The sequence below is a fragment of the Crocuta crocuta genome, unplaced genomic scaffold, assembly GCF_008692635.1.
Source record: "Crocuta crocuta isolate KB4526 unplaced genomic scaffold, BGI_CrCroc_1.0 scaffold13, whole genome shotgun sequence".
Taxonomy (NCBI): domain Eukaryota; kingdom Metazoa; phylum Chordata; class Mammalia; order Carnivora; family Hyaenidae; genus Crocuta; species Crocuta crocuta.
Genome location: NW_027530007.1, coordinates 715,938 through 734,636, shown reverse-complemented (window position 1 = coordinate 734,636; position 18,699 = coordinate 715,938). Strand labels below are relative to the sequence as shown.

At 50.8% G+C, this 18,699-nt stretch overlaps 2 protein-coding genes across 4 annotated transcripts in view; one reads left to right on the top strand and one right to left on the bottom strand.

The window, feature by feature from the left end:
• Positions 1–10,539, bottom strand: part of MTHFR (methylenetetrahydrofolate reductase) — a 12,113-nt gene extending 1,574 nt beyond the window's left edge. Inside the window, exons 1-10 of one of the 2 annotated variants that reach the window (XM_077763791.1) lie at positions 10,372–10,539; positions 9,851–10,096; positions 8,458–8,696; positions 7,608–7,718; positions 3,978–4,171; positions 3,043–3,293; positions 2,634–2,768; positions 2,234–2,414; positions 1,774–1,956; positions 767–868 (exon numbers count right to left, since the gene is read on the bottom strand). In XM_077763791.1, the coding sequence (XP_077619917.1) occupies positions 767–868; positions 1,774–1,956; positions 2,234–2,414; positions 2,634–2,768; positions 3,043–3,293; positions 3,978–4,171; positions 7,608–7,718; positions 8,458–8,696; positions 9,851–10,096; positions 10,372–10,481 (1,752 nt within the window). In that variant the 5' untranslated portion in view covers positions 10,482–10,539. The remainder of the gene's footprint in view (positions 1–766; positions 869–1,773; positions 1,957–2,233; positions 2,415–2,633; positions 2,769–3,042; positions 3,294–3,977; positions 4,172–7,607; positions 7,719–8,457; positions 8,697–9,850; positions 10,097–10,371) is intronic. The other variant, XM_077763792.1, reaches the window with a different exon arrangement.
• A 2,115-nt stretch (positions 10,540–12,654) lies between these two features.
• The window catches only part of CLCN6 (chloride voltage-gated channel 6), a 30,786-nt gene continuing 24,741 nt past the window's right edge, over positions 12,655–18,699 (top strand). For both annotated transcript variants that reach the window (XR_013335071.1, XM_077763790.1), the window contains exons 1-2: positions 12,655–12,765; positions 13,532–13,591. Coding sequence is in view for 1 of the 2 variants with exons in the window: in XM_077763790.1 (XP_077619916.1) it covers positions 12,679–12,765; positions 13,532–13,591 (147 nt within the window). In the remaining variant the exon portion in view is untranslated. The remainder of the gene's footprint in view (positions 12,766–13,531; positions 13,592–18,699) is intronic.

Genomic DNA, 18,699 nt, shown 5'->3' with positions numbered 1-18,699 from the left:
GACCACCAGAGTGCGCTCTGTTCCATCCCCTCTCCGCCCCCCAGCTCTGGCACTCTGTGAAAGGGCACAGGCTGACCGCTGCCTTCCTCCACTCCCCCCACATCCCATCCCCCACATCCGGTGGCTCCTGCTGGCTCCTCTGCAATCTGTCCCCTCGTGGCTGCCCAGCCAGGCTTGTCTTTGCGACGCGGACTGCCACAGGGCCTCTGATCCTACCCTTCCTTTGGCCTCATCCACACCACTGTCCGCGGGGACCTGCCTACGACGAAGCACGGAGCCAAGCCACCACTGCTGGGAAAGGCTCCCTCCTGCCTTTAGGGGAAAACCCAAATTCCAAGCAGGACAGTCAGTACTTCAACCTGACTGTGGCCTCATTCAGCAGCATCTCCACGGGCTGTGCAGACGCTGCCTTCGCACACCCTCTGCCCTTTCCTGTGAAGTCCTTCTTGTCCTCAGAGAGTGCGGCCACACAGGGCCCCCCCCAAGCCTTCCCTGACTGCCCAGGTTAGATGTCCCTGCCCTGGGTCCCCAGCATCCCATGCTGAGCTTTACTGTTGAAAGTGCAACTGGATTTGTGATTACCCACTGACTGGCCCCCTCACTAGGCTGCAGGCTCTCTGAGCTGAGGGTTCTGGGTACGTGCATCGGTTTCCACCACGCCTGGCAGGGCTCGGTGCTCACTGAGTGGAGGGGTAAGCACGGTGCTGTCGGCCCCCGGGGTCTCTGGGCCTCCTGAGCGCTGTCTACACCCCAGGAGCTGACCTACCTTCACATCCACAATGTGGTAATTAACCCGGAGCTCATACTTCTTCAGCACCTGCAGGAGCGCCCCCACGGTCTCACGGGAAGTGAAAAACTCCAGGTAGGCCTGCGGGAGAGCGTGTGGGTCAGCCTCGGGCCTCGCCCCACCCGCTCCGTGTGCTGCTTGGAGACAGTGGACACTGGCCCCTCAGACCGTCCCAGAGAGGCGACCACGCCCACCTGTGCGGCAGGACTTGAGGCACCGGGTTAGTGTGGCCACGTGGCTCATATCATGAATACGGGCGAGGGGAAGAGGGGCAGGTAGTGAGGTGTCTGAGTCCGGACAGGTCCGAGGGACACCGGCCGCCCTTCTTCCCACTAGGGAAGGTTCCACGGAGAAGCCATCTCAGAAACCGGACGGGAGGCCCGGCTTGACAAGCTGACACATGGGAGAAGCCTGACCCTCCCACCCTCCCCGCTCCCTGATGGTAACACTGACAGCGAGGGCGTCTCGAACACCAGCTTCCTGTCCGGGATTGAGCTGGGGCACTATTATCCCCCTTTCACGCAGGGGGAAACCAGGTTCAGAGATGCTGAGCAACTCGGCTGCACTGAAGGTAAACAACAGACCTCGTGCTCCAACCCATGTCTTTCAAACCCCAGAGCCCACGAGCTCTAGTTTATGACGTAATTTTAAGTCTAGCGCTCCTTTTTACAGACGGGTACCAATGCAGGAGACCAGTGACAGTTCCGTTTAGTGAACGCTTCCCACGTGCTTCCGATGTGCGAAGCATTTCCCGTGCTTTGTCACGTTCCCGCCCCAGAATGTGATGTGATCTACCCCCATTTTGCAGAAGAGGCAGCTGAGGCTCAGAGTGGACAAGCGAACTGCTTGCCTGGGTCTGCCTGACATAGAGCGTGAACTCCTGTTTGCTCTGCCTCAGAATAACGAGGAAGGCTTCTTTGTCCCTGGCTCTGGGGAACCCCGGGGTGCCAGCCAGGGTGGGGAAGCCCCGCCCGTCCCTGCCACACCTTCTGGAAGACATAGCCCCCGCTGGGGCCCCAGCCCACAATGGGGTCGGAGGACGGCTTCCCGTTGATGTTGGGCTGGGAATTGATGGTGAGGATGCCTTGCCGGTTCACTCGCAGCAGCTCCTCCTTCATCAGGCTGGTCTCGGCTGCCAAGGGCTCGTCATTCCAGGGCAGGCAAGTCACCTGGGAGAGAGGGCGAGCCGGGCTGGGGTGGCGGTCACACCTGCCAGCCCGGGTCCTCCCTCTCGAGGGCTGCGCCGGTTTGTGCCTCCGTAAGCCCTTCCAGGCACCCGGGGCGGGAACTTCCCAGCTCACCCTTCCCTCCGCTGAGGTGCTGTGTCCAGAGAGAGGTGAGGCTTAGGTGAGTGGGGGCCGTGCCCTGAGTCCCAGCCCCGACGCCTGGCCCACAGGGAGACGGGGCAGGGGACGTAACGGGGGACCCTGCCCCAGCGGCCCTCACCTTATAGCCACTCTGGTTGGGCTCTCCCGAGAGGTAGCAGGCAAAGACTTCGAAGACGCTTTCTTCGCTGGTCAGCTCCTCCCCCCACATCTTCAGCAGCTCCTCCCTCGGGGACTTGCTCGTCAGGTAGAAGAGGTAGTAGTCCTTCAGCTCCCCGAAGGCTGGAGAGGAGGAATTGCCCCTGGCAAGGGAAGCACCCAGAGGGCAAGGCACACTCCTGATCTGGTGCTCCTGATGGAGGGACAGGCGCCCCCACCGGCCAGGGGGCGTTCTTGTGAATCCTGTCCCTGGCTGCTCCCAAAAAGCAAGCAGAGAAGCAGGCAAACTCCCTCCACCTCCCTCCCAAGAAACAGGGCGCACTTGCATTTGCACTTGCTCTGGGGTCCAGGCAGGCACTCACCAGCGGCCGTTGGGGAACTCATCCCACTCCTGGGTGCGGTAGATGTAACTCTTCGGTCTGGAGGCCCAGAAGATGGGACGCACGTCTTCCTCCCGGCGCTTGGGGTGGGCACTGATAGCCCAGGGCAGTGGACGCCTGGGGGAGACCCGAACGAATAAGCGACTGGCCAGAGGACGCAGGGAAGAGGGGCACACCACAGAGCTGATGGGGGACCTATGATCTGACTCTGTGCATGGACTTCCCCCCGAGACAGAACCCTAGATGTGCTGCTAGCCAGGGGAGGCCTCCCTCTGTACGGCTGTGGTGGCCTGCACCATGAGGCCATGTTCATTCTGTGACTTCTGACTTCCCCACCCATCTGACCTGCCTCTGCGGCTCCCGGGCCTGAACTGGGGGCTGCTGGCTTCACCTGGGGTCCTCAATCCACATGCCCAGGCGCTTCAGCACCTCCATGGTGGCCACCTCTCGGTTGAGGGTGTAGAAGTGGAGGCCTGGCACCAAGCCACTGGTCAGAAGCTCCTGGCACAGGCTCACAGCCTGCTCGATGCCGTAGTTGCGGATGGCCGCGTCATTGTCTTTGATCGGCTCGATCACGTCCTTGATCCGCTGCGGCACCTGCAGCTTGGATAGTTTCACAAGCTGCCGAAGGGAGTGGTAGCCCTGTCGAGACACAGGGGGCCGTGGGTGCCATCCCCCGGCCCGTCTCTCCCCCGAGGTACTTACGGCCCTTCCCATCCCTTGCCAGGCCTCCTGACTCAGGAAAGGCAGACCGGATGGTACAAGGACCCTCGCTTTGTCCTGCCTCTTCCATTCCAGAGCACACCAGCTGCCCACGGCCTTCCTGGCCTCGGACCGAGCCAGCCCTTGTGCCCCTAGGTGTCTTTACTGATCACACGGTGGGCATCAAGGCCAGTGGTTCCTAAGGCGCACTGGTCATCAGCACCGCCGGTAAAACTTAAGAAGTAATATGCGAGTTCCCAGGTCCTACCTCCGATCTATTAAATCAGAACCTCTAGGCATGGGATTTGGAAATGTAGGTTTTGAAAAAGCTTTTCAAATGATTCTGATAACAGCCCAGTTTGGGAATCACTGACTTAATCAAGATTTATAATGACGGTTATAATCCCTCTTAGTGACACTTGTCAGTAAGACCCCCCAACAGACCCTGCTGCTGTTTCCGAGGAGGGGGGATTAGAGGTCATCAAAACGGGGGTGGCCTTTTCCAAGGACTGGAGCATCCGTCAGAAGGGAAATCTAATGAGCATCAAAAGCACTTCTTCATGAACTTGGCATTTCACCCCAGGGCCCTGGCCTGTGCTAGAACAGCCCTCCTGGGACCCTCACCTGAATAGGAAAGATTCCGGGGAGGATGGGGCAGGTAATGCCTATCTCGCTGCAAGCCTTAACAAAGTGGAAGAATGTGTCAGCCTCAAAGAAAAGCTGGGTGATGATGAAGTCGGCTCCTGCGGATACCTTCTCCTTCAAGTACTTCAGGTCGGCCTCAAAGCTCCCTGCGTCGGGGTGGCCTTTGGGGTAACCTGCCGATAGGGATGACAGTAGGGAGAGGCTGGCTCCCACCTGCTCAAGGTGAGTGATGAAGAGACCACTGGAAAGCTGGGAACACAGAGTTCTCTGCCTTGGGGGTTCTGGACGCGTCCCCTGTGATACTGTGGCACCGATGGGCCGGAATGGTCAAGTGGCTGAGCTCACAATGATGCCCCTCTCACTCCAGACATGACCCTCGGTGAGAGGCGGCCTATGGCCACCCAGCCAAGAGTTGTGGGGGGCCACCCAGCTCCCTAACCTGCCTCATGCTCCCTGCCACCAGCCAGGCAAACCAGGCCTGTGCTTTGTGGCCACAGAAGAGAGGAAATGCCACATAGAACGCGGGTTGGGCAGCATCTGGGGTCTGGGCAGTGGATTCGTTTCATATCAAAATTATGCTGGGATCCCAAAGAGTGAAAGTTAGAAGCCACGTCACACAGGGGGAAGCGTGGAAGAAAGTGGAGATGTTCCAACCGAAGGAAAGAATGGAGAGAGTTCCGTAACTACCTCCAAGAGCCCAATGGTCTGTCGGTCACGTGGGGGAGAAGGGATTCACCTTCAGCAAGGTTCTTATCAGTCATAATCTGTGTCGCTTCTGATGACAGAGCCAGGATCAGTCCCAGCGAGCAGCCCCACCAGGTAACAAACTACTGGAGGTGAAGCCTGGGGCTGCTGGGGAGGCAGAAGACGGGATTCCAGAACTGCCTGGGAGGCGGGACCACATGTCACCTAGGCTCCTCCCTAGCTCCGGGAACTCTGTGACTGCTTCCCTGAGCCACTCTGCCTGCAAAGGATGATGGTAGGCCTTAATGAAGCTACAGGGGAGAGGGCAGAGGAAGAGAGAGAGAGACAGAGAGAGAGGAAGAGAGAGGGAGAGAGAGAGGGAGGAAGAGAAAATCTCAAGCACACTCAGCACAGAGCACAACACAGGGCTCAATCCCATGACCCTCAGATCATGACCTGAACCAAAACCAAGAGTTGGATGCTCAACAGACAGAGCCACCCAGGTGCCCTTATTTTTAACCTTTTGTTACAGAAATTTGAAAACTTATTACTCAAAAGTAATAAGAACAGTATCATGAAGTCCAAGATCTCCAACAGGGATTAAGCCCATCTCCAATCTCTAAAAGGGATCAAGCCAGAGGAAAGGAGAACTGTCCAGTGAAAAGATGCCCACAGAAGAATGCCCTGCCCGTGGGTGCACAGCTTCGGGAAGCAGAATCTGAACAAGAAGTGCATGCACACTCCTGACTCTGGTCTTTTTATATTAAATTTTTTTTTTCTTTTTTGGCTAAATCCTGCTGCTTCTCTGCCTTCTTGACGATGAGCCCCAGATATCACCAAAGTTAAATTATGTCTTGGTGAGAGGCGCCTCAGTGGCTTAGTGGGTTAAGTGTATGACTCTTGATTTCAGCTCAGGTCATCATCATAAGGCTCCTGAGATAGAGCCTGGTGTCAGGCTCTGTGCTGACAGTTTGGAGCCTGCTTGAGATTCTCTCTCTCCCTTCCTCTCTGCCCCTCCCCTGCTCATGCTCTCTCTCTCAAAAATCAATAAAAAGCATTTAAAAAATACGTTAAATCTTTAAAAAAAAGATGACAGTATAGGGGAGTGCTGGCTTCCTCAGCCTCAGCCCTGGGCAGGACCCTAAGCCAGGCTGCTGGCGAGCAAGCCTGCTTTGCTGTGATAAGGCAGTTTTGTTCTGAAGAAACTGCAAGTCATCAAAAATGAATATAAAAACTCTTCTTTCAAGGGGTGAAACATGGGAGGACTGAGCACCATAATTTCACTTTCAATAACAAGGCTATTTATTCAGCAGGAATTTCAAAAATAAGGATGTTTTAACGGCTATTTATAACTACAGCTATAAATCCTCAACATCACCAAACGTAGCATGTGCTTACATTTAGATTTTGCTCCATTTACTCTATTTTCTGTTATAGCCCCAATTTGGTGTTTTCCTACCCTAGAATAAGCCTTCTCACTCTCTTTAAGACAGGCAAAGCACCAGACCCCTCAGCACCCGAAAGCTCACAGCTCAGTCAGTCTCTACCCATGTAATGCCTACTACACATGAGCATGTTCCTTGATTAACTGACCAAAGGGTGGCCAGTGTGGGCAGTTGATACATGAACAGGTAGAAATGTCCACCATATGCCTAACTCCTCATCAGGGCCTCCTAGACTCACCTAAACGTGGCTGTTGACTGTGAAGAGCGGATATGTACATGGGAGCTTAGGACTAAAGCTCAAAGCCATAGGCAACAACTAACTACCTTGAAGCCACATGGCTTAGTTTTTAAAAATCAGGTCACTTTCAGGGCACCTGGGTGGCTCAGTCGGTTAAGCGTCCAACTTCAGCTCAGGTCATGATCTCACCATTTGTGGGTTTAAACCCTGTGTCGGGCTCTGGGCTGATGGCTCGGAGCCTGGAGCCTGCTTCGGATTCTGTGTGTGTCTCTCTCTCTGCCCCTCCCCGACTCGTAGTCTATCTCTCTCTCAAAAATGAATAAATGTTAAAAAAAAATTTAAAAAATCAGGTCACTTTGACATGCTACTTCAGAATGTGGCTATGTTTGTTTTAATATAAAAATGATATGATTTTCCCAAAAAATTGTTTCAGAAAAATTGTCATGCCAAAATGATATGTCACATCAATCCCCGGACTTCTTGCATCCCTGGCACATGTTGCCTCAACATACCCAAGCCCTGATTTGAGAAGCTGAGGCCCAATCCCAGTAGGCAGGGGTAAGAGGGAAGGCCATGTGTAGCAAGTGAACCTTGCCTCTTGGCTGTAGCCCACAGAACTGGAGCTGAGCTGATCCAATGTTCTCTCCTGAGAATTCAGAACTGATACTGAGACCTGTCAATCAGTCTGGACTGTTGGCTGGAAGTGATCACATACACTTAGGAGCTGGCAGCTGGTCACGTGTGTGCAAAAGCAGACCCATCAGTTCTATCAGAAGCATGGAGCAAACGTGCAGTGGGAGGCAGAGGTGGGGAGGAGGGTTACTATGTGGCTCAAGACAGAATGAGGGAGGCCTTGGTTTCTGACTGCTTTCTGATCCAGTGCCTAGTGAGGTCAGATGCCATTTCCCGACTGGGGTTCTGAGATTCCTTGGGCCCCCCATCTTAATAAACATCCCTTTATGTTTAAAGAATAAGAATAGAACTAGGAAGCAAGCTGAGAGCGCAAAAAGGCAGAGGAATAAAAATTCAAAGGGTGGGGCAGCCTGGCAGGTAGCAGATGACAATGAGAGCAAGGGCATTGTGTGATGCACCCCTGAGCCTCCCTCACCTGGCACAGGCTCAGGCCCATGGCACCCTGGGTTATCGGGTCCTGAACTGAGTGCTGGCGGGCCTTCTGTGCTCTCTGGTGTGTCATTCCTTCCCTCCTCTGTCCCCATGCACTGGGAAGGCCCAGCCACTCACCTGCTACGCAAACATCAAAGTAGTCGCCAAACTCACTTCGGATGTGCCTCACCAAGTCTGCAGCATAGCTGAAGCCTCCTTCCTCCTCTTCCCACTGGTCACCCACGGGGTCTGCAGGGGTGGCAGAGGTCACAGTCATTGGGTCTCACCCACCCTCCAGGCAGCCTTTGTGTTCCTTCTCTCCACCCCACACTTGGGCCGCGAGCTCCTCAGACGTAGAGCCTTGATTTTCTCCAGGGTGTGTGTCCCCTCCTCCCAGCATGGCACTTGGCAAATGGTGGCCAGGAAGACGGTGGCCATCCTGCCAAACACTTACGGAGCACCAACTCTGCGGGCCAAGTGCTGGCTGTGCTAAACAGGGGGCAGCTGCGGCTCTTAGGTTAGCCTGGAGCATCTGAGATCCTTTCTTGCCTCCCGGGACAATTTCTACTCAAGCAAGTTCTTGTGGAGAGTACGAGGCCACAGGATCCCACCTATCCGGCTCCTTCTTCCTATACTTGGGTGGGACAACAGGTACCAGGGGCATCAGCAGCTGTCTCATCCCCATGACTAATGCCAGAAGCATGCTCTTTGATGGGGCCCAGGGCGGGGACAGCCAGCTGTGTGTAGCCAGGACAGAGGGTTATCAGGCACAGGCTGCTTCCTGACTCAACTACGCCAGGGTCAATAAGTGGCTCCATTTATGCGGGACCCACAGTGCTCACTACCCACAAGGCCTACTGACACTACCGGCAGGGAGGGAACTGAGCGTGCTCAGTGCGGGACCCAGAGAAAAGTAAAGGCCTGTCCCAGGGACAGAAGAGGCCTTTGAGGAAGCAAGATCTCAGAGAGCAGAGTGCCGGCTCCACACCTCCCCTCAAGGCCAAGATGTTCTTCAGGCCCAGCCGCTTGGCCTTGTGCAGATAGCCTGTGATCTGTTCCCGGCTCTGACAGCAGCAGGTCATGTGCAGGATGGTCTCCAGGCCACAGTAGTTCACAGCGGTGCTGGCGATCACCATGGAGGAGGTCTCCTTGTCCGAGCCAGGGTCCCCTGCTGGGTGCCAGGTCACATCTATGAAGAGGGGGCCACCTGCCCCCATCCGATCAAACCTGTACGGAATTTCTTTCTGAAGAGGGGCTCCTGAGAACACACCACCCTTCACTACCTTCCCCTGGGTCCAGGGGGTTATGGAAATATCACATGTGATCAGACCACCCACATTCATCTCCTGCTGGCTTTGCTACTTTAGTAGCTGTGTGATCCTGGGAGAATTACTTTATCTTTCTGAGCCTGTCTCTTCATTGCAAAAACGTGGCAAAGAACAGTACCTACTTCAGAATAACGCTATGGAAGTATTACCATAGACGGTCCCACAGCTCTTAAAACAGTGCTTGGTACACACTGAACACTCAGGCGGTGTGAGCTTCTATGATGATGATGATGATGACCGTAAAGACAACTTATAACAACAAGGCAACCCTTTTGTGGAGAGCAATACATCAGCCTTTTCAAAGTGCTTGCACCCTATCTCGGGTGAGCTAAGACATTTTGATGGTCAGAGGTTTGGGGAACTCTCAGAGCGGCAAGCAGGGGCTCGCTCTAGGAACAGGGCAAAAAGAGGGTCAGCAGACACAGGTTTCTTTCATGCTGCCTCCCGGCTGCGGTGCAGCAGCCAGCGGCCTCAGGGAACAAGGCCACAGTTCCTGAGAGACTCAAGAGCCACAGGTGTGCACGTGCGCATGAGCTAGAACGTGCTATTTAAACATCCCTGTGCCTTTAAACCTTGGAACCTTGAGAGCCACATGTGAAAAACGCAAATGGTAACCAAAAAAAGCAGACACTTTAAAAAAAAAAAAAGGAACTGCAATTCATAATGTGCTCACAGAATTCATTTGGCATTTCTAGATTTCAAGAGGCGTAAGTCGAATTCCTAACTTGCAGAAAATGTTCTCCAAGCCGCTGCTTTACGACTTCCTAAACTGTATTCCTGCGCCAGCCCCAAGTTCCACCAAAGAATGCGGTCTGAGAGAAGGAGCATTTTTAACCCGTTGCACTGTGTGTCTAAAAATTCCAGACTGCTTGCAGGGACTTTTCCTGACAGCTGAGAAGGTGCGGCTCAGATGATCTCCCCTGCTCTTTTCTACTCCCTCTGGCTGCCTTCCTCTGCCGGGTCAAAGTGTGGCCCTGACACCGGACTGCCTGCCGCGGTTTGCCTCGCACACCCCCCCTCATTGGTCTCTATTTCCTAAGGACATCAGCTCACCTCGAGATAAGATTGACGGCTCCCTGAGCTGTCCGAGGAGGGAAGAATTCTAGGGAGAACCACTTGTCACCAGATTCCATCCTCCGCCTCATCTTCTCCCTGAGTCTGTCGTGGCGCTCGGGGTCCAGCCCCGGCGTGGAACATCTCGAACTGTCCTTCGAGCTCTCGCTGCCGCTGCTGCTGCCCTCCGAGCGGGGCGTGGGGCCACCATCCCCTCTGGGTTCGTTCACCATGGCTGGGTTCCTGCTGCACGGGGTGGGGGGCAGGAGCGTCAGGGGGCGGGCAGCCAAGTCCCGGAGTGGCAGGGTCAAATGCAAGATGCCACATTTCCACGCAGGAAGAAGGCTGGTGAGGGTAAGGGTGACGGTGGCCCCACCCAGTGCTGCACACACCACACCTGTGACTGTCTATACTGCTTCACTCAAAGCTTCGCCCTCCACGGCTGCCTGGCTCTAAATAAACCAGCCCCCACCCGGTACAGGAACTCGCTCTTTCAGCCCGTGGATCTTGGTGACAGCTACCTGATAGAGGGTGGCACTGAGAACCTCCCGCTGCCGAGCTCCAAAGCCCACATTCGCAGGGAGGGGCAGCGGGGCCTGGCTAGAAGGACCTTGGGTTTTGGATGGTCCATCTCCGCCAGCGCAGACCCAGAGTGGGTGGGGAAGAAACAGGAGGAACCTTCCCGGAGGCGCGTGTGTGCGCGTCTGGGCGGAGGGAGCTGTGACAAGGGAAGAGCCCAGAGCTACAGCTGGGGCCCTGCGCAAGGGGGCGGGGACAAGGCTTCCAGGCAGAGAGGGAGGGCTCCAGATGGAAGGAGGGGGCTGTTGACTCCAGCCTGCAGGGGCTGGTGGAGATGAGGCCAACAGACGTTCAGGGTCACTGGATCACTCTCCCAAGAAGGCAGAGCTCAGCGTGGCCCTGCCTGAAACATCTCCTGTTACTTGGAATGGTTTGTGTTCACGCAGGATGGAAGAGTGTGGGCATGACAAGGCACACAGATTTCTCCTGAGTTCACGGGACTCCAAAAAAATACCGCGTCATGGCTTAGAACTTGACACCGACTAGCTTCCGCAAGGAAACCAGACCCAGATTCAGTAAGGGCACGAATCTGCGTCCAACTCAGAACAAAAGCTGTCCCGTCTGTGCCTGCCTTCCAGGCTGTTCTTACACACGCCACTGAGGTCAGTTAAAGTAATTACAGTGACTGCACAGCCACCACACAGGAAGCCCTGAACCATGGCAACCACAGACAGGCCAAAAGAGGGCATGGTGTCACTAGCTGATTTTTTTTTTGGGGGGGGGAGGGGGAAGGGTAACAAGACAAATTCTTAAAAACAAAACCGAACACTACTCTTGTAGGGCAATGTGCAAACATACATTTTTAGTAGTGAAAAGCCAACGTGTGGTGACTTGGGGCATCAAGTTCATCTTTTCAGGGACCATCCACGGCTAAGCCAGTGTTCTTAACTATTTGGGGGTCCTAGACTACTGAGAAATTGATAAAGTCCACCGCTCCTCTCCCCCGAAACACATAAGTTTGTGTGTCCAAAGTCAAGGAGTCAGGACCAGAGTAAAAACACGCATACCAATGGTTTTCTCCCTAGGGATGCCCATTTTGATCCTAAAACTCCGGTTTCTCAGCAGGGATGGCCCACGTGAGTGAAGAAGGGAAGAGTGTCAAGATGAGTCTAGCTGGCCTTTCTCATCAATTCAAAAGAGTGGCTCGTTAACTGTCTGCTGGAACAGAACCAGGAGAGGGGAAAGGAAGCAGAAGCACCCACAAACTACCCGCTCTTCCATTGCTTTATTAAGACTTGCACATTCCTAGAATGTGCCAGGTTCCTGCCTTCTTTCAACCTTCTACCTCCCAGCACCACTTGCCCATTTTAAGCTGGGTTCCCATAGCACCCAACACTGGGCTGGAACTGTGGGTTCGCAGTTCTGTCTTCTCTCCTGCCCCTCCCCCTCAGTGGCCTGAGACCAGAGCCCAATATTCTGCCTGTGGCATCCCCACGATGATAAAAGCCAGCACTCAGTCAGCGCCAACGGGTCAGATGCTGTCACTCTCTTCTCAAAATAACCCTCTGCCTTTTCCTGACCCCTCGACTTAATCTGTGCCAAGCACCGTGCAGTGCTTGAATGCAAAACCCATCCCACCCAGAAGGGCCAGGATGGACCCCTGTACCGAGCTCGCCTCAGTGGGCACGGGAGACGGCAGTGCCAGCGGCCCGCAGGTGCTCAGCTGGCAGGCAGGTTTAAAAGGCTGGAGCCAGAAAAACGCCTCCCGCAGCCGGGTGGCTCCAAAACCGCGAATCTNGAGGGTCCGGCTCCCCGCCCCCGTCTCAGGGCCGCCTCTTCTCCAGGTCGGAGGCTGCAAATGTGTCTTCGTTTCGGGGTTGGAAGTCACTGGGGCTCGCAGCCATTGGAGGTTACAGCCGGTACCCCGGAGGGAGCATTCAGAGGAGCGGGAGCACCACCTCGAGGGGCCTCCCTCGCTTCCCGCCCCCCGGTGGGTGGTCCCCACATCCCAGATACCCCTCCCCGGCGACCCCACGCCTCGCCTCCACTCNGGACGAGAGGGCGGAAAACATCCGAACCGGAGACCGGAAGCTCCATCCCCAATATGGCCGCGCCCAGAGGTCCCTTCGGAAGGGGTACCTCCACCGTCATGTGACGCGGGCCCTCGCCCCACCCGTCTGCAGCCACTCCCTGTCTCGGTCCCAAGCTCGAGAGGGCCACGTGACACTGTCGGGGCCAGTCACGTGGAGCGCGGATGCTGGGTGCGAGGGGGTTGGTGGAGGGTTCCGGAGTGGCAGTAAAGGAGGGAGATGGCGGGGTGCAGGGGGTCCCTGTGCTGCTGCTGCAGGTGGTGCTGCTGCTGCGGTGAGCGTGAGACCCGCACCCCCGAGGAGCTGGTAAGGAGCGGGCGGAGCCCGTCTGGGGAGGGGGCGGTTGCCAAGGGACGGCGAGAGGCGTTGCCGGGGGTGGGGCCGAGCCGAGCTGGGGCCTCAGGTGGCAGCGGGTGGGGCCTGGGCACTGCATCCTAGGCTCTCGGAGCATCTGACGGGCCCAAGTCTGGGGTCTTCTCTCATAACCTCTCCCTGGAATCTGAGGGAACATCCAGGCCCGCTCCAGTTAGAACCATCCGTGTTTTCTTTTATTTCTATGTGAAAAGAGTTTTGAATGAAACGAGCATTTTCAGAATGAGCCCCTTCATTGGACTTTGTGCTTATCAAGCAGCTGGCTTAGTTTCCCCAGCCGTTTCCCACCGTATCCCTCACCTTTTCTGGGTCACTGATAATCCAGCTTCCCTCTGCAAAGCACCCTGGGAAGACTTGAGTTGCTGTGTCCCAGAGTTGACAGGCCCCTTCTTTTTTCAGATTCGCCACATTGTCACATGGAACCNCCGCTTTAGCTGGCAAGGGACATCTTTGAGGTGTCCTGAAGACAAAAGCCGTTATTTGAAGAACACATCAATAGAAACAAAGGGCTCAGCTGGAGGACTGTAGATTGCCACCCACATCACCCCCTTATTCCAAAAGTGTTTTTTTGAGGTCTTGTTCCCATTTGGTAATAGTTCGAGATGATTTGGAAATTAGCAACAGATTTCCATAAATACGTCAGTCTCTTTCTACTTTTCACCATTAAAAGAGTCTTGCTTTTGTGGATCTGTTTTTCTAGACCATTCTTGGAGAAACCCAGGAGGAGGAGGATGAGATCCTTCCACGGAAAGACTATGAGGTGAGATTCTTAGATGCCGTCTTGGATAACAAAAGCAGTGAGTGACCTGGTCACTTCTGACCAAAACATTAGGATTCCAATGAGAGATGCTCTTTGTCTCTCCCAGAGAGTGAATGGGTAAGAGGTCATTTGTCTCTGTCTGTCTGTCTCTCTCTGAAACGAATTGTTTAACAAGCCCTTTTCTCACCATGAGCCCAAAACAGGGTCTGGGTGTTTCTCAGTGGGTTCACAGATCTATGGCACCGTAACCTGGATAGAATATGTTTGCCTTTACACTGTTGGCTCTTACAACTAGGGACCCGGAGTCAAAGCCACTGGTAGTGTGTGTTCGTAACAGGTGTGGGTCAAGAGACCTTGCTTCTCTTGTGAGAGAACTTAGTTTTCAGATAGTGATTGTTTCCTGTCCGAGCAGCTTCTTCCTGAAGTGTTCTTAATTGTTCATTGTAGTTCTGGTTTCAGAACTACTAATTGTAATTCTGTGTGTGTGTGTGTGTGTGTGTGTGTGTGTGTTTAGTAAAGGCAGTGCTGCTGGAGTAAAACCGAAAAAATACACCTTTTTATCGTTTAATCCGTTCATGATAATGTTTCTGTGATTTTTGAAATAACAAAAACAAGCCTTGGTTTTGATAGAGAATTCTGAAACTGTTTACAAAAAGAAGCTAGAGACAAACTCATAATCCCATTCATTAAAAGATGACCATTAATCTTACTGAATATCCTTTTCCATGTTCACATTCCTTTTTTTAAGGAACAAGTGTGATTCTACTACATGTATTATTTTAACATGTTTTGCCCCCACCTTGAAAACAGCTTTTGTATTGCTAAATATTTTCCTACGATACCTTTTTAAATAGACAAATGTTTTTCTTATGCCACAATTTATTTAATCTGATTTTTTATACGGTGATCTATATAGTCTTGATTATCCTTTCTTGTTCACTCTTGTTTCCTTAAGCAATTGTAAGAAGTGTAATTAATCATGTATGTTTAATGCTGTTTTAAAAATGTCATGTAGACTAAAAATTCAATATTTAGAGCCTGAAGACACTCAGACTAGTTGTCCTTTTTAACATTTTACCTTTTGCTGTCAAATTTAGTGCAGCTAATAGGATTTATTAGTATAACATGGAATTTCAAAAAACCTTTCATTATAGGGAATTTTAAAATAAAGAAGAATGGACAGGATAGTATATTAAAACCCCCTGTACTTACCATACAGTTTTGACATTCATCTCGTGCCCAACTTTGTTTCATCTGGCTCCCATCCTCTTCCCATTCTACCCATCGCATTATTTTATCCGTAAGTAATTCAACGTGCGTCTGTAGAGGATAAGGATTTTTTTTTTAATGTTTGTTTATTTTTGAGAGAGAGGGAGAGAGATGCAGAGTATGAGCAGGGGAGGAGCAGAGAGAGAGGGAGACACAGAATCCGAAGCAGGCTCCAGGCTCCGAGCTGTCAGCACAGAGCCTGACTCAGGGCTCAGACGCATGAACTATGAGTTCGTGACCTGAGCCGAAGTAGGATGCTTAACCTACTGAGCCACCTAGGCACCCCAAGGATAAGGATTGTTTTTTTAGCAAAACAGGATACATGTTCATACCTAAGAATTTCATAATAATGCCTTGATATTACATATCCAGTGTTCAAATTTCAGTTGTCTGATAAACGTCATATAATTTTTTGTTTGTTTGAACCAGTTCCAAATAAAGCCCTCATGTTGCATTTGTTTGATTATCTTTTAAGTTTTTTTAAACTTTTTTTAAAGTAATTTCTACCCCCAATGTGGGGTACAAGCTTGCAACCCCAAGGTCAAGAGTCACAAGCCCACCCAGTGTCCCCCTAAAATTTTTTTAATTTGTAGGTCTCTCCTTCATCTTTTTCTTCCCTTGCAGTTCGCTTCACAGAATAATTTTAGGTTTCTGGAATTTGCCAATTGCCCCACTGTGGTATATACTACATTGTATATATATTGTCAATATACATCGACAGGAATGCTTTTAATGGATCAAAATAAAAAAGCACAGTATCTATTGATGTGTTTTCCCCTATTTCTAAAATATTTGTCTCCTTGCACATAGTTGATAGGTTTGCAAGAATTAGTATAAGAAGCCCCATATTGTGCTGTCACCTTACACTCCCTCATTGAGCCCAGTGATGTCACCCTGAATGTGTGACCATGACTAGAACTTTCTGGCAGCCTTCATCTACTCCCTGGAACTCACCATGGCTTCTCTGCTCCGTTGACCTTGCTGTTCCCAAGCCTCCTTCATTCCTTTTACTAAATTGCACTTATGTTTGTAATATATTTATTTTCACCCGATACGCATATTTATGCAAATTTTATGGTTAATGTTCTTTCATGTGAGTCATTAATATTTCTCAATTAACTATTTTCAAGTATAAGCTTCTTGAGAATATTTGCCTTGATAGGAGCAAATTTAGCTGGATGCTGAATCAGAAAAGTCTGCTCAGATTTTATTAGGGATTATCTAGAAAACCCTTCTTTTGAAAATATTTCTAAGATGCACTCTCTCTCATTCCGCCCTTGCTAAGAGTTCATTACATCTACTTGACCAGTTTCTTTGATAAGTTGGGGGTCTTACCAGATGTTAGAACTGCTGTTTTGACGTCCATTCTCATTCTGGATAGTTTATCTGTGGGATGAGGCTGTTCACAAACAGTGATGTTTTCCTGCTGGTCACAGACCCTCTATTGCTGTTTTGAATTAGGGAAAGGCACCCTTCAGAGCAGAGGATTTAGAATAAAAGGCCTCTCCCTCTGGACCACAGCAGTTTCAGGACCCATTGAAAGTGCTTCTTGTTGGTGAAACTTGGGCTGCCTTTCAACCCCACTTGCCCTGTCCCCCCTCCCCCACCTCCGTGGCCATATACCATTTTGCTCATAATCTTGGGCAGCAGCCGTGCAAGACACCTATACAAATTTTATTAAAAAAAAAAAAAAAAAGTTGGGGCTCCTGGGTGGCTTAGTCCATTAAGCATCTGACTTTGGCTTAGGTCATGATCTCATGGTTCATGAGTTTGAGCCCCACATCGGGCCCAATTCAGATCCTCTGTCCCCCTCTTTCTCTGCTCTCCCCTGTGCATGTGCTCTCTCTCTCTCTGTCTCTCTTTCTCAAAAAAATAAACATTAAAATAAATTTTTTTTAAAGTTGTTACCCCCCTGGGGCGCCTGGGTGGTTCAGTCGGTTAAGCGTCCGACTTCAGCTCGGGTCATGATCTCGCGGTTCGTGGGTTCGAGCCCCGCATCGAGCTCTGTGCTGACAGCTTGGAGTCTGGAGCCTATTTCAGATTCTGTGTCTCCCTCTCTCTCTCTGCCCCTCCCTTGTTCATGCTGTCTCTCTCTCTCTCTCTTAGAAATAAAGAAAACATAAAAAAAAAATATAAGTTGTTAGCCCCCCAACCCCGACCAAAGAACAGAATATTGCAGAAATAAAAGGAAGTTTGTTATCCCAAAAAAGAAGTAAACAGTGTCTCATTTTAATTAACAAATTATCTAGTCCATGGGTCCATACCAAGTGTCAAACTCAATTTTAAAAAAAGAAAAGATTGATGTCCTGGTGTTAGAATTGTTTTCAAAATGTCCCTTTTAACAGTTCTTTTGAACTACAACTCATAGGGTATCCAGTTTATCCATTTAAAGTGTACAATGGAGTGGGTTTTGTAGTATATTCACAGAGTTGTGCCGCAATCACCAGATCACTTTGAGAGCGTTTTCATCACCCCCGCAAGAAACACTGTGGCCATTATTGGTCACTACTCACCCCCCTTGCCCCGGCCCTAAACAGCCACCAGTCTGCTTTCTATCTCTAGAGGTTTACCTGTTCTGGAAATCTTAAAAACCTCTTAAACGTTTATGAAGCCATAGTATTATTAGACAAAAACACCAAGCACATATTGGCTGGCAGTTTCTCTATATGTTCGGTATGAAAGACATTCATATTTTTCTACATATTTTTCCCTGTTTCTTCCTGGAATGTGATATCCCCTTCATGATTTTAAAAAATGTGTATGTATATTTATACGTATGTATATACAACGTATATGTTATACATACATGCTTCACATCCCACCCCTTGCACAGTCAAAACTCTGCATATAACTCTTTGACTCCCCCAAAACTTTCTACTAATAGTCCACTGTTGACCAGAAGCCTTACTGACAACATAAAGTCAATTAAGCCATAATTTGTATGTAACATGTATTGTATGCTGTATTCTTACAATAGAGTAAGTTAGAGAAAAGAAAATGTTAAGAAAAAGAAGAGAAAATACATTTATAGTACTGTACTGTATTTTTTGAAAAAAAAATCCATGTATAAGTGGGCTGTACAGTTCAAATCAGTGTTACAGGGTCAACCGTGTTATACATATAGTAAGTTATATGTGTGTAGTCACTAAACACGTATATATTCTGATCATTCACGGATGAGTCCAGTTTCCCTGCAGAAGTATTTTTTACTGACTGTGGTATTTTCTTTCATAATCAGAAAAAAAAAACCCCACATTTTTTTTAAATATAAAAAGTACATATGACAATTTCAAACAATACCCAGATGTGAACCACCACCTCAAAGATTAACATTGTTAACAGTTTGCCCAGGGGCGCCTGCCTGGGTGCCTCAGTCAGTTAAGTGGCCGACTTGATTTCAGCTCAGGTTGTGATCTCATGGTTCATGAGTTCAAGCCCCACATCAGGCTCTGTGCTGACTGTGGAGTTTGCTTGGGGGTCTGTCTCTCTCCCTCTCTACCCCATTCTGCCTCTCTCTCTATCTCTCTCTCTCTCACAAATAAATAAACTTAAATTTTTTTTAAACGTTTTATTTATTTGTGAGAGAGAGAGAGAGACAGTGTGAGCAAGGGAGGGTCAGAGAGAGAGGGAGATACAAAATTTGAAATAGGCTCCAGGCTCTGAGCTGTCACCACAGAGCCCGACGTGGGGCTTGAACCCACGAACCATGAGATCATGACCTGAGCCGAAGTCGGATGCTTAACCGACTGAGCCACCCAGGTGCCCCCTTAGATTTTTTTTTAAAAAAAGTTTTCCCAGATGTTTGGTATTATCTGCTGACATTCAAATAATTTTAATTT